Source organism: Sarcophilus harrisii, chromosome 6 (genome assembly GCF_902635505.1).
Source record: "Sarcophilus harrisii chromosome 6, mSarHar1.11, whole genome shotgun sequence".
NCBI classification, from domain to species: domain Eukaryota; kingdom Metazoa; phylum Chordata; class Mammalia; order Dasyuromorphia; family Dasyuridae; genus Sarcophilus; species Sarcophilus harrisii.
Genome location: NC_045431.1, coordinates 62933208 through 62948899, shown reverse-complemented (window position 1 = coordinate 62948899; position 15692 = coordinate 62933208). Strand labels below are relative to the sequence as shown.

General features: G+C 34.3%; 1 protein-coding gene across 1 annotated transcript in view; it reads left to right on the top strand.

Annotated features, from left to right (window-relative positions):
* SLC7A11 (solute carrier family 7 member 11) overlaps positions 1-15692 on the top strand; it is a 99780-nt gene that overhangs the window by 30456 nt on the left and 53632 nt on the right. The window contains exon 6 of the mRNA XM_012552210.3: positions 4869-4913. Coding sequence (XP_012407664.1) covers positions 4869-4913 — 45 coding nt within the window. The remainder of the gene's footprint in view (positions 1-4868; positions 4914-15692) is intronic.

Below are 15692 nucleotides of genomic sequence, written 5' to 3'. Positions count from 1 at the left end.
TATGACAAAGTGAATGATGGGGATGGTAATGGAGCCCATTCATTGTAAGACTGAATTAGTTACTTCCTTTTTTTGAGTCTCCGAAGGTCTCTTTCCCCCTTTATGAAATGCAGGGGCAAGAGTGGGGAATTCTGAAGTCTCCTTCTTGCTTTAATAGTTGATTCCTGTGGCTTTAGGAATGCCTTTTGGAGTTTATAGCTGTTTGCTAAAATTTTTAACATCTCCAGGCAAAAAGTATTGAAAGAATGCTTTCCTTGCTTAATCTGGGTTTGCAATGGGATGGTGTCCTAACAGAAGTATTACAATATATTGGAAAAATACTGTCAACCTCCCAGGGCACCAGTGTGAAATATTTGCTTGTATATTCTGAAGGCATTTTTTTCATTGCTATTCAAGTATGTGCATTAGCCTTGAAGCAATCTCCTTTCCTGACACATTTCATGTCACCTGCAATGTTCTAAGCAATCCTGTCTCACTGCTGTAACTTTTTCAGGCTTTACATTCTTGCTCAAAACATCAAGAGTGTCTGAATGTTTGACTTGTGTGGCAGTTAAGCAGAAATCTTTTTTTTTTTTTTTTTAAACTTCTGGGATAGGTAGGATCCATATGGAGTCATATCTCCATCGGTGTAGAACTGGAAGGAAAACTATCTCATCCAATTCTCTAATTTTATACAAGACAAAACTAAGATTCAAAGTCTACCAAATTCACATAAGCCATTAGTAGCAAGAACTGGGATTTGAATCCAGTTCATATTACTCCAGTTTCATGGAAAGGTAGCTTGTACAAGATTAGAAATGTTCAAAATGGTGGTCTCCATCTGAATGTTGAAGCACATAGACCAAACTGTGTGGATTTGTAAATATTTTAGCAAAGTAGTAACAAATGCAATAATAGCTGACATTCATAAAGGGCTTTAAAGTTTGCAAAGAGATTTATCCAAATTATTTCATTTAAATTTCACAACAGACCTATGTAGGTATCTTCCTCTAATTCTTGTCCCTCCAAAGACAGAATTCCTCCTTTGCTATTCTATATTTGTGGATTTTTATGCATGAACCCTGTTTTTCTTTTGTTTTTCTCATGTCTTTCCATAATGCATTATAATCTTTGAATTATACTTCCCAACTATCTGTTCAGCCATCCCTGAGAGTAGTGCTATTGAAACAATGCTAAATTTAGAATTGGGGACTGTGGTTTCGAATCCTAGTCCTGTTACTATTACTGGCATGCCTTAACTTTAATTTAAAAATAAAGAAAACAATTCCAGAGATCTTGGTTATATGGCATGTCCAGAGTCATCAGGGTTAATATTCAAATCAGATTCCATGTTTATCTACATTTTAAAAATCATTTTCTTCACAACAGTGCAAGTATTATGGTTATGTAGATAAGTTGTGTCAGGGTTTGGGTCTGATCTCAGGTCTCCATTCCAGGTCTGGTGTTCTTTTTCCTGAACCTTGCTAGACTGGATCTTTGGTGTCTAGCTTTCCAAAGAAAGCTGAAGGTTTTAGGTGACTTTAGTGGACAGAGCCCTCGACCTGGAGTTGGGAACACCTGTGTCCAAATCCCACCTCAGAAACTTAGTAGCTCCATGACTTAGAGCAAGTCACTCATTCAACCTTTGTTTGCTTCAGTTTCCTTAATTGTAACATGGTGATGATAATAGCACCTACCTCAAAAGGTTGTTGTGAGAATCACATGAGGTAATATGTGTCAAGTGTTAAGCTCAGTTCCTGATAAATAGAGAACGTTTATACAGTAGATATTTGTACAATTATAAGTGCTATTATTATCATTATTAAAATAGCTCCCAAAATTCAATAGTCATTAAATATTTCTCATGCAAAGGCAAACTGTAGTTGTAGTCATTTAATTGGATGTCAAATTGGGTCTCCTTCTAGTATTAACCTCTCCCACCATTATATTTTTTATCTTGATTCCTATGTTTTACCTTCTTCCCATTGTGAATGCAGATCTTCCTTACCTGCTTTCCTTGTTATCATTTCCACAGTATTCCTCCAGTATTTCTTTTCCCCAGATCTTTATGCTATTTTCCATCTAAAATAAATACCAGTTTCTTACCTCGTGGTTTTTACACGTTTTGTTGTTGCTACTCAGAAGAGACTTGACAGATCATAAAATAAAAAGCACCAGAAGAAATCTGTAGAAGTCTTATATTTAGTCACCCCCTTATCCTTTTATGGAGTGTTTATGATTTAAGGGATTTTATCTCCTCTGACTCTGTTGTTATCCCTGCAGTCATTGTATCATATATTCAAAAGTGAAAAAGACCTGAGAGAACATAAAATCTAATCCCTGCTTTTTGAAACTTGGGTAATTGAGGTACAGAGAATTTAAGATAGTCACTCAATATTCACAGAAGTAGTAAGTATCAGAGGCAGAATTTGAACTTGGGTCTTTCTCATTCTACCCCTAAGACTCTTTCCTTTGTGCCCTCTTGCTGCCTCATCCCAGTTTCACTGGAGTTGGATATTCTAATCTTTGAGACTCACAAGTCTTAGATTGGTATCATTGCTAGAATTCTCAGCCTTTTAAAGGAACTACCTTTCCCTGGTCTTTTTCCTAGGTATAGGGGTACTGATTCCTAGTGAAGGCTCTTGGAAGACACTTTCTAGATAAAACCCTAAATATTTTTCCCTAGGCTTTAGAAATATGTATCCCTTACTTCCAGTTACTATCCATGTGATTTTTGTTTAGTCTCAACCTCTCTGGACCTCGATGTCCGGTTCTATAAAAAAATGTAGTTGTGGAGAAGACTAAAATAAAATCATGTTGGGGTCAGTATCTGATTGTGATTTCCCAGACTAATATAAAACCAAAAAGCTCTACTCTAGGGTGGGTATGAATAGCCCATATGAACATTTGGAGTGGATGCCTGTCTCATGAAAGGATAAGTTTGAACTAGATGGTACAAGACCCATTCCAGCTTTTGGTTCTTTAACCTTCCTAATCTTCGATACTCTCAATGCAGCCAAGATTTGTAATAGTTTTCTTGGATATAATATCCCACAATTGACTCACTGAGCTTATCATCCAAAACCTAAACATCTTTTCAGACAAATAACTATTTGGTTTAGTTAATCCTATCTTATACAAATGAAGTTGATACTTTGAACTCCAGTTTAAAATATTTTACATTCATCCTTTTCAGATTTCGGCTTAGTTTCAGCCCAATCTTTCTCTGTGCTCATCTGGATTCCCTGAAACGTATTCTCTTGTTTCTTGATACATAGATACATACATTCTATGTATGATACATACATAAAATATGTATCATACATAGAATGCTGTACTGTCAAAATTGAGGTTGATTTATGCAATGGGCAAAGCATAAGTCTGCCCATGACTCCTAAGACTGGGGACCAGTAGGCTGTGACCTTAAATAATTGAGAAAGGAAGACATATTCTAACTAGTTAAGAGGGGAAGCACTTGGTTTATGAGATCAGAAGAAAAGCTGTATGAAATAAGGAACTGTATGACAAATTCAGCTCTAGTAATGAGCAGAGATATATCTCTTAGAATAATCAATTTTTCCAGTTTTAGAGTCAATTAGAAATGGAACTGCAATTAAGAAACTTTAGTTTAAAGATGATGATAGTTTAGAGATAATGATGATGGTGGTGGTGGTATCGAGCCAGCTTAAGGAATTGATTACTTAAAAAAGAAAACAACTGGAATTATGGCGCCAGATATTTATTAAAGTGTTGGAATTCACTGTTAGTTTTATAGCATATCATGTTAGTCTTACCATTTTTTTCCTAAGTACTTCATATTATACTTCAAGAAATAATCATTAAAAAAAACAAAATAAAAAAAACAAGGCTGAATCAAGAAGGAACTGGGTACTTTTTCTAAAAAAGCATGTGCAGTCTAGTTATGTGTATTTGTAAATGTAAGTGTGAATATGTATGTATATGCATATATATGTATATGTGTGTTTATATATGTGTGCTTCCCCTTTTCCCCACCTTTTTTGAGTTGTCCTGGACCATAACCATTGTATTACATCCCTCAGAATACATGATCCATGTAGAAGTATTCATCATGCTTTGCTTTTCCTATCTGGCCAGAGCTTCAGTTTCTGAAACTTGCTTTTTAGGCATTAAAATGAACACATGCCACTTTAGGCACTAACTTTTAAATGGACCTTTATTGTCAGTTTGGACTCATCAATTCAGTGTCTTTCCATCAAAGTCACTTCTCCAAGCAGAGTCAAACATTCAGCCCTTGGGTCTTGGAACATTGCTTGCTTGCTGCAGAATCAAGTCTGACACTTAACAGAGATGAAGTGTGACAAGTTTGATGATTTTTGTCCTAGGTTAATAGAAGGCTTTAAGTACATTGAGCTCTCACAAGCAGAAATTCAAGACATTTTCATCTCAGCATGCTCAGAGTTTGTAGCCACATTCATTCACCTAGTTAACGGTTATTTCATCTTGTCAAGCCCTTGGTTGCAAGGAATTGCAATGAGCAAAATAGTGTGTACAGAAAAGGTGACTTTTCACTTTAAATATATTTTCAAAATAAGTTTTAATCCACATGGTGACTATGGCTCTGTTTGTAGTGAGCCTCAAATGATAATGCTTTGTCTTAAATTTTATCTAATTAAAATAAATTAAATTCCACCAGCATTTATTAAGCAATTTTCTTCCACTAGGGGCTGTATAAGGTGCAAGGATAGGACAAAAAGAAAAAGAAAAATGAACTGGTCTTTTGCCCTGAAGGAGATTAAGTTCTACGAAGAGGCTATATTTATTTATATTATATATTTATAATATTATTTATATTTGCTTTAAATCATTAGTTGTTATTCCTTCCCACTCATTGAATTCTTCTTTGATAGGTTTTATCTCAACTTTGTTACTGAAGAAGTAGAAAATCCTGAGAAGTAAGTACTAATATTTACTTTTATTTTAAAACATTTATTAAAATGAACATGCCAACTTAGAGCATAGGCAATTCCATGCTGTTTATCTCTCCACACTCCACACCCCTCAGATAAATGAGATCTATTTGAATTCTGCCTGGGAGATTTGTTATTTTTGGAATAAAGTAACCTCATTGTGTATTCTGTTTTCCTGGCTGGCTCTAGAAGTAGAAAAGCCAGATGGACAGAGGTCCTTCTTACGTGGCTAAACTCTTGACCAATGGTTCTTATGTGTACAATATCATGTTTATTTGTGGATTTCCCTACCACCAAAGTAATCCAGTAGACAAGAAGAATGCTAGCAGGCAGTGATTTCAGTTATTCAGAATGTTTATAGAAAATTACTCTTTTTCAGGGGACTGGATTATTATAATGACTAATTGTGTAGGAGAACATAGAACTCCCTCCAGTTTAAGATGGAGTTTTCTATGTATATCCACAAAATGCATACACATGTATTTATATATGTTTTTGTAATATATTTGTATATATATATATGTGTATGTATATACATATGTGTGCATCTATCTATATCACTCAACCTATCTATCATATATATATATATATATATATATATATATATTTATTTAGAGAGAGAGAGAGAGAGAGAGAGAGCGCACAACTGGGAGGTAATCTCAATGAGAAGATGCTAGCCGGGGAATAATTTAAAGAACTTTGGAAGAAAGTGGAATTTAATTGAATCTTGAGAAACCAGGAAGCTTTGAGGAAGAAAAGATTAGAGACAAGATGACCTGGGAACAAATGAATATGTGAGGTGAATGGGAATCACATTTTGAGGATGATACCAATGTTGGGGATCCTGGGTGTTTGGAAGAGAGTGGAGGTTTAACAACAAGAAAAGTGTTTGAAAGAGGAAAAGATTTGTAGGGAAAATAATGATTTCTGTTTTTGGACATGTTGAGTTTAATCTTCATTGAACAAAAATACTTTGGAGCCTTGTTGAGATTTTCTGTTAACTAGATCACAATTTAGGGATAATCACCTTGTAAGACTACAGTTGAGATGCTGTATTCACTTTGGACTGTGATTCACACTGTTCAGTTGTAGGACCGGGCCATGTTTAGCTGAGAGAATAGAAGCCTTAAGGGGTATAAGAAAACTATGTTTCTGAAGGGTTGTCAACTGGAAGAAAAAGGATTAGATAAGTCTGCTTGGCTCTGTAAAGCAGAACTAGATTCAATTAGTGGAATGATAATAACAACTCACATTTCTTGTAGGATTTAACACTTGCCAAGTGCTTTCTTAAAATAACTCCGTGAGGTAAATAATGGGGTATTATTAATTCCTTCTGTCTCCATTTTATAAATGAGACAACTGAAACTCAGATTAAGTGATTGACCTGGGGAATCACACAGTAAATATCAAAGTTAGGAAATGAGTCCAACTGCTGGTGGTAGATGAAGATAAAGACAATTATGGATAAAGTATCAGGCCTGAAATCAGAAAGACTCGACAAATCTGTCCTCAAGAGATTTACTAGTTGTGTGACTCTGGACAAGTCACCTAGTCTCTGCCTGTCTTAGTTTTCTCAAATGTAAAATGGGACCATTGTCCTTAAAATGCATCTACTTCCCAGGTTTGTAATGTTTCTTAAATCCAATATTCTCTGTAAAGATAGATAGAGAGAGACAGAAAGAGACAGAGAAATTGAAGCGGAAGGCAGGGAGCAAGGAAGGAAGGAAAAAAGGAAGAAAAAATTTTCTTTAGGCATTGTTGGAGTTGCCTTCACTAGACTGGATATGCACTTCTTGGGAATTTTGTTGAATAGATCCTTGTTCAAATATTTTTTGGCTCTTGTTTTTGAGGTTGTGTCTAAATCTGAGATTCAGTGAAAAGCTAAATCAAAAACTTGAGTGCTTAAGGTTTCTCAATCCAAATCATTTTTGCCATATTGTATAATCAGATGGTAAAGAAATTTTGCAAAGGGCATTTTTCAAACAACCCAACATATAGTCACTACTAAGTACTAAACATTTCATATAGATTAAACTAAGTTTCATTCGATCTGTTGATTTTTAAAGAACAGGGCATAGTGCTGGAGAATTGATAAAAGGACACGTCTTGCTTGATGTATTGATGGATCTGTGGCTTTGAATGGGGTAGAGAAGAACTCTGCACCTTTTGACAGCATCACTAGCTTCACTTCCTCTTCAGTATTTCTGGGAGGAAGCAAACTATCTTTTCTTAACCTGTCACTTAATTTGACATACATATAGGTCAGTCAGCTGTTCATTTTTTGGAAGCTTAAAGGATTATTCATGTATTAGTTTTGATGACAACAAAGTTAAGGAATTGCTTTTAAATGATTACTTCAAATCACTTCAACATTTTGAATATTATATAGCTATATTTTTTATCTTTCAAAAGTATAAAAAATTATAATATTTAATGTGAGGGAAAAAATGGAAACATCCCAGAGGTCCCTTAATAATACCTGTTATTTATGTAGTATTTTATAGATACAAAATATCTTTTACTTAACACATTATCTTAGTTGATCCTCATTATTATCTCCATTTTACAAAGGAAGAAACTGAGTCTTTGAGTTATGGCGCTTTCCTAAAGTCACCCTAAATAATGGAGCTAGAAATCTTTGATCTTTTGACTGCAGGTTCAGTGTATACTTAAATTTGAGGTATAACCACTCAATTTGTTTTTGGTTGTAGATATACAAATATCTATTTCCTTAGAGACATTCTTGCTAAGAGTATGGTATATATGCAATTCATGAGAACAACTCAACCAGAAGACTTGGATAGTGCTATAAATTTCACAATGTTTGAACTGACTTCCACTTAGATCTATTTATATTTGAAATATGTGGCAAGGTACTACCTTGAAAGAAGTAAATGTGTGAATGGATTGATAAGAGTCATGATTGGGGGTATGGTAGAAAGATAGATTCACTTACTGTCTTTCATAAAAAGTATTGTAACATGCTAAAAAATTGTAGAAATAACTAAATTTTGAAAGTGCCAAATACTCATTTGGAGTATAAAAGGACTCCAGGAGAGTAGTTTGCTTTTTGAAAGCCCTTGGATTCTAGGAACTGTCTTAGTTTGAATTTTGGATTGAATGAAATGCATATAACATGCTTTGCTAATGTTTAAATGCTATACAAATGTAAGTTATTATTAAATATTATTTTTATTGTCTTCTCTAGATATGTACAAGATGGTCTATATTCAGTTAATAGTATTTTGTGATGGAAAATGTCTAAAAGATCATTTTGTCTAGCCCCTCACTCATTCCATTATTTTTATAAAAGAATCTACTAAGTATTAGAAAAGTGAAATAATTCCCCCAAATTAATGCAGATAGTAGATAACATAGCCAATACTTTAGCCTTGGTCTGGTGGCTATACCCAGTGTTCTTTCCTGTATAACATTCCATTTCTTCAGTTCACTACTTCAAGGAATGGTAATTTTTGTCTGTGTTCATATTACTTCTATCAACAATGAGTAGATGCATTTGGAGAGCTGCTTTTGATGAAAAATTCACTGCTTCTGAGTCCAAGTTGAGGATAAAGCCCTTTAAACTTAGCAAGGCTGATCTTCAAACAAAAAACAGTCTGTCATCTAGTGTGGATGCTAAACCTGTCTAGATTAGTAAATTAGTCAGATGTTGCTCTCTATTGGCATATTCTTTGAGAAGCCAGGATAACTTCATGCTATTATGAGACAAAGAAGTTAAGTTTAATGGATCATTTTACTCATTGTGCTTAGGGCACCTGTTTTATCCTGAATGACCCATGATAACTAAATACTAGTGAGGAATTGGGACAGTGGTAACTAAGGAGCAGTCTACTATGACTTCTATTGCAAAGTGAGAAATCTGAACAATAACATTTCCCAAACTCTCTTCTCCTTGGTTTTTGAAAAGAATAGACATTTTTTAAAATCTATATTGAAATAAATTATTTTGCAAACTTCCTGTGCTGTCCATAATTCCTATTCTTTCCCTCATTCCTTTTTGTTGTTTTTATGATTGTTTTTTATATTTACTGTTTTTTATGTTTTTTTATGATTGTTTTTTATATTTACTAAAAAACAACCTTTAAAAGTTAAATTTTTCTGTGCAGAATTCTTGATAGACTGACTCAACTTTCCTTGCAAATATTTAAAAAAATGTATATTTTGAAAAAAGCTTATGCTGTTAGAAATTCCTATCCTTTTAAATTGTGATTATATAATCCAAGATAATGGGAACCTACACATGGTGAGCTAGACTTGACTAAGGCTAGTTCTCTAGTAGTTTAGTTCAAATATTGGAACAAAATGAGATACTCATAGGTCTTTCATAATTTAAAAAAAGGAGACTTATTTGCCATTGCATAGAAAAGATATTGAAAGAAACAGTTCCCATCTTGAGTAGATGTAGTAGTCTTTCATTCTGTAGGGAAATGAAGCAGGTAAGCAGGGCTTGGGACATCCAACAAATTTTAAGGGCCGTGATTCCTTCACATTGACAAGCATCTTTATTGATGTTTTAGTGAATTAGGAAGCCACATGAGGGTCCTGGAAAAAGTATGTTTCTACAGTTTTGTGGATATTATGTTGGTCTGCTGGGCCAATTAAGACTTAGGGACAGCTTTATTGGCTTTTAGGGAAAAAAACAAAACAAAACTAGTTTAACTTAGATTGCAGGATGAGGAAGCCCTGAGCTATCACAATTATTAAAAAAATAAACAAAAAATCCTCCAGAACCAGTGTCAACCAGTCTTTCGTAGTTTTACTCAATCCAGGGGAATTTTAAGGGTATTTAATAAAAGGTCAAATAGAAATTTTTAGCACACTGTTTCTCCAAAATCTCCCGTCAGCATAGATTTAGATCAGGAAGGAACTTAGGAGTCATCTAGTGCAAGCACCTCATTTTGCAGATAAGGTAATTATTTGGTCAAGGTCATGGAGATAGAAAATGATAGAGCTCAGATTCAAATTCAGGTTCTCAGACTCTGAATTCAATACTCTGATAAATGATCTCACATTTAAGATCACATGTTTAAATACTTACAAAGGACTTTTTCCCAGGAGCCCTTTTGGGGGAATCAATGTATCTGTTGTTTGTATCTGATCGTTCAGACTGAATGTTGGAAAGAAATGAAATGAAAATGAAATCCTTATAGGTTACTAAACAATTAATAAAAAAGGTGTATACTTGACTTTTATAAAGAAAAGGATGCACAGTAGCACTTAGCTCTGGTGGTTCTGTTCCCTCTCATTTCTATATAGAAATAAACTCATGTGGAGAAGAAGCCCACAGATTCCATGTGGTAACCTTTCTCCCCCATTTTTTTCCCCTTTTCCCATAGATCTTTTATACCCTCATTGACTCCAAAAGTGTTCTTTTCATTTATATTGTAGTAGTCATGGTGTAGGTAGGTTTTTTTTTTCCTTTCATTTTAGATTTTTTTGATTGTATGAGTTCATAAGAATCTGCCCATGCATCTAAATTCCTTTGTTTTACACAAGAATATTCCATTTACTCATATACCACGTCATACATATATATTTTCCCTACCATTCGCCAACACCAGTTTGTATTTTTTATTCCTTTACTATCACATAGAGTGCTGCTTTGAATATTGTGTTATATATAGGACTTTTCTTTGACCTCCTTGGGGTATATGCCCAGTAGCAGGATCATTGAGTCATCTATAAAATTTTTATGAGAATAATTAACATTCAGCAAGGTTGCTTTTAAAGTTCTAGGGGTTGACACAATTAGTACAATGTCATTTATGACTAGGAGCATTTGGAGAATCTTACCATCAGTAGGTTCTATTATATGGGATTTTTAAAATAGGCATCATTTTAAGACTTATTATTGCTCACCTTAATGAAATCTCTTTAGTTGAATCAATTATTTTATACTGGAGGCTTTCTTAAATCTTTGAATATATTATTCTGTGTCAGGTATATGTATATTTCTGAGAAAAGAAGTAGAAACATGGATTTTCCAGTTAAATTATTGAATAATGATGACTCCAAACCAATTTAACAAATCATTCTATCCCAACTGACTTGCACTAGATAAACCATTAATGGTTAGGCAGAATAGGACATTTTCACTTCCAGTAAATCAAGATTTGAAAGTTCATTAGATAACCTTGGAATACCTTCCATTTGAAGTGAGTGAGTAGGAGCATTGATTAGGGAAGTTAATAACAGAATTTCAGATGTGAACTCTCTGGGATTTGGTACAGGGAAATGAACAAACTGGCAAAGGCAATATTGAAAGAGGGACTTATCTAATATTTCTTCACTTATTCATTCTATTCATCAAATAGTAATTGCATGTCCACTGTATATCCAGCAATTTTTGAGGCATTATAAAAGTTGCTTCATAGAGCTTTCAGTTTAGTTTTAAGAAGTCTAAGAGACAGAAATTTTGTCAATACATTATTTTAAACATACCCTACTTTGTTTAGTTATGTTAAAATGCAATGTTTGATTTAATAATAATAAAAATTAATATCATTGAGTTCAATTTTGTACCAGATACTGGTAAAAACAAACAAGAAAGAACTCTTACCCTGAAGGAGTTACTATTAGATTAAGGAGAAACAACATATATGCTGGTAAATGTGTACAAAATAGGTTCATAGTAAACACATAGTAATTTATAGTAAACATAGTATTTTAGGGGATAACAGAAGAAAACAAACTGGAGAGATCAGGAAAGATTCCAAATAGGCTGTGCATTGAGGGAAGCTAGGATGCTACAAAGATGACTTGGGAAGGCAATGCATTGTAGACATGATGAATAACTTGTTCAAAGACATCGAGGAAGAGGATAGAATGTCTGGAGAAATGGATGGAGGGCAGATTGTTCGAATGTAGTAAGTGAAGGGAAGCAATGTGAGGTTAAGTCTAGAAATAGAGAATGGAATTGCATAGTAAGCAATTTTAAATGTTTCCCAGGAAACAGGGTAAGTGGAAGCCATTGAAGCTTAATGAGTAACACAGTTATGGTCAGACTGGAAATATCCATTTGATGGACTGGAGGAGATAGAGATTCTGGCCAAGGAGAACTGTTAGAAGATCATTGCAGTAACAGAGGTGGCTCAGTGAGTAGAGGGAAGGAGACCTATATGAGCAATGTTGTGGAAACAGTGATGTGGTAATCATCTTTTTTAAAAACATTAAGTATATTTGCATGTGCAAAACGTAGTGTGTCATAATGTATGAAATTCTGAAAATTGGAATCAGGGATGATTGGGTTTAACTCAGTCTCCAAAAGGACATCTCCATTGATACTAATAAGTTGGTGGAACAAATTCCCCATGTTGAGAAAATCACAGTATATTCATGAACATAAGGATTTATTTCTTTTTTGTCAACTTTTATAGTCAGTATCATTGTTATATTTGTAAATTCAAAATGTAAATATGGAGAACCAAGAAACTACTTAATGAATGGTGAAATCATTTTAATTTTTTTATAATGTGTTATATAACAATAGGCATCTGAAATCTTATTTTTTCTATATCTTACATGTATTTAAACATTTATTTAATATCTCTGAAATGCCAAGAATCATAACTTATTTAGAAAAAACAACCTGCCTTTAAAAAGTAAATATTGTGCTTTTGGAAATATTGAAAGTTTTCTATCTAGAACAAATGGCAGAGGTGTCTGGATCTAGTCCAGATGTGTAATTTGCAACATTTTATGAGGTGATATCAGTCCAAATTACATTTGGGAGCAAGTGATAGTAATAATGATTCCTTCCTGATTGTGACTTGCTGAGGCAAATGTATTTCACAATGAGTCACAATTGTGCATTTTCAGGTATGCTGCAACATGCATCAGGCCCTAGGGTGAAATGACTCAACACTTTTAAGTATTCTCCTCCACCTCTTTGGTGGGGGTAAAATGCTTGATGCAAGTCTTGAGAATTAGCATGAAAATGGTAACTGTGATGGTGAGGGAGGGGAGAGGGTCCAAAGTATATTGGAGGTACAACTGGGATTTACATAGAAATAAAAATGGCAAGTTCCCAATTGACACTGGTGTTTTTTGTACCTTCAGGATAACTTCACTCAAATTTGAGTGTCTTAAATTAAATTATGCTAAAGTAAAAAGGAAAATGAAGGAGAATAAGCATTTATTAAGCACTTAGTATGTGCCAGATTCTATGCACCCACTTAAGTGAACTACACATGTGGTTCTGTGAATAGAGGGCAGGAGATAGATATGAGTAATGTTGATATAATCATTAATATTAAGTATATTTGCATCTGTAAAAGATAGTATAGTATAATAAATGATTTTTTTCCTTTTTTTGCATTTTACAAATATTATTTCATTTGATCCTCACAGCAACCCTGCAAGGTTAAATGCTATTATTATCCCCATCTCGTAGTGGGGGAAACTGAGACAGGTGACTTGCCCACGGTCATACAATTAAGAAGCTTCTGAGGCTGGGTTTGAATACAGGTCTTCTTGACTCCAGTCCAGTGGTTCCATGTACCACACCATCCAGCTACCTACAATTCTTAGTCTTTTTGCATGAACAAAACACAGCAAAATCTCCTTGAAAGGTATATGTAATGAATATAATCAACTAACCAGTATTTATTAAAGATCTATGCGTCAAGAACTATGTTAGACATTGTTTATACAAATACACTGAGTGTAATAATCCCCACTCCAAAGGAGTTTACATTCTAATGAGGGAGATAAGAACAAGTAAAAATAGCATAAATAGAAGGAGAATATATAAAATTAAAGACAAGCTAGTTTAAGAGGAAGAACCTTACTAGGAGAGAGGATTAGGAAAGGCTTTATGAACATTGTTTTTTGAGGGATGCATTTAAAAAAGTGAGGGATTCTGGGGAGGGGAGCTAAGGAGGGAGTACCTTATGGGGAATGACCAGTGCAAAAAATTTGGAAATGGGAGAAAAGATACCACATCAGAGAATTGGAGAGAACACTTTGCCTGGATTGCTGAGTGCAGGAGGGATAGTAACGTCCAGTGAGACCAAAAAGTTAAGTTGGGGCCCAGGTAGTGAAAAGATTTGAAGGACACTGAGGAGTTTACATTTTATTCTAGTAGTAATAGGTAGACTTTGGGGTCTATTGAGTGGAAGATTTTGGGGTTTATTGAGTAGGGGACTGGCATGGTCAGCTCTGTATTTAAAAAAAAAATTACTTTAGTAGTCATGTATATAATAGACTGCAGAGGGGAGAAACTTGAGACAGAGAGACCAATTAGGACATTAATATAAAGGTTAATGGAGTCAGAGTCATTATATACTGTCTAGCTATTAAACTTCACCCAGAGTTTATTAGAAGCTTGTGAAGGAATAGCCACAATAATCAGGGCAAATTCTTGATTAAGTTGTTATATTTTGGATTCCAAAGGGTTGGCTTTGAGTTTTCTAAGTATAGAATATGCTGTATCAACACTGGAAAATCCCCTTTTTGGACCTGGTTCGAAGACCAGCTCTGTCATTTACTGCTTAAGTCATTTTGTGCAAAAAACAACCACAAAAAAAATCCTTTACTTTTTCCTTGTTTGTAAAATAAAAGGGTTTGGGCTAGATGACTCCTGAGGGTCTTTCCTACTATAAAGATGTGATCTTTTCTAACATGATTATTGCTCTTATGGCATTACTGGAGATCTTTTTATTTTTAATTGGATCTGTTATTTTGTTAGTATTGGGAATTCCTCGTGAAAAAAACTGACATGTGCTAATGGAAATGCCAACTGTTTTGTAAGTTAAAAAACATTGGAAAGTTGCTTTGTGAACAGAAAGGTTAAGTGAAGAGCCCACATTCAGTGTGCATAAGAGATAGAACATGAATCCAGATATTCCTCACTTAGAGATTCTCACTCTATTTTTACCTCACTGATGCTAAAGGACTAGACTTTGGTTTCAGGACTAAATGAAAGCTAGGGTAATATTTTTGAGAAATAAATGCAAGGCTAACATATGGTACCTGGAGGCAATCTCAAAAAACACCTGTGTTTAAAAAACAAATAAACCAACATAAGAAACCCAAGTCCCTTAAACTCTTTCTATAAATAGGGTATTTTTAACCTGTACTTCATAGCTCCACCTCTCAGAGGTCATTCCATGAGCGCAGTTCAGGAACTACATGAACTTGGATGGGGGAAAATAGCATCTTTTTTATCCACTAAACTCTAATTGAAATTGAGCATTTACTTCAATTATTTAAAAACATTCAGGGTCCATTGGTTTTCCCAGTTTCATGATGGGGAAAAAAAAAAGAGCTAAGAATCTCTGCTCTATAGATGCTATGATTACTATTCTTTTTTTTTTTTTCTTTTTAAATTGAGATTTTGCTTTTTTTTTTTTTTTTTTGCAAATATTCTGACTTTGGATTATAAAGTAGGTTTGGTGCAGATGGAGCCATCTATCATTGTTTAAGAAGTTACACAGTGCAAAGAACGTATCATTGAGATGTATTGTGTTTGTAAACCTGCTCTGGGATTGATAAATCATGTCTGAGGCTGCTGGAAAGTCCACAAATGAATCGCTTTGCTATGACCTTGGGGTCTAAAATCAGTCAGTTTGTCTATTAGACTTTTCCAGTATTCTTCTCACTTCATTTATTCCTTCTGTTCTAGCAAATAGTGGACTGGCAGCAAGTTTCTAAGGTTTGATATCATCAGTCTTTTCAGAAGAGCCAGGATAACCACATGCTCTGAATAATCGACTTTAATATCAGATTTAAATAATCTCAGTG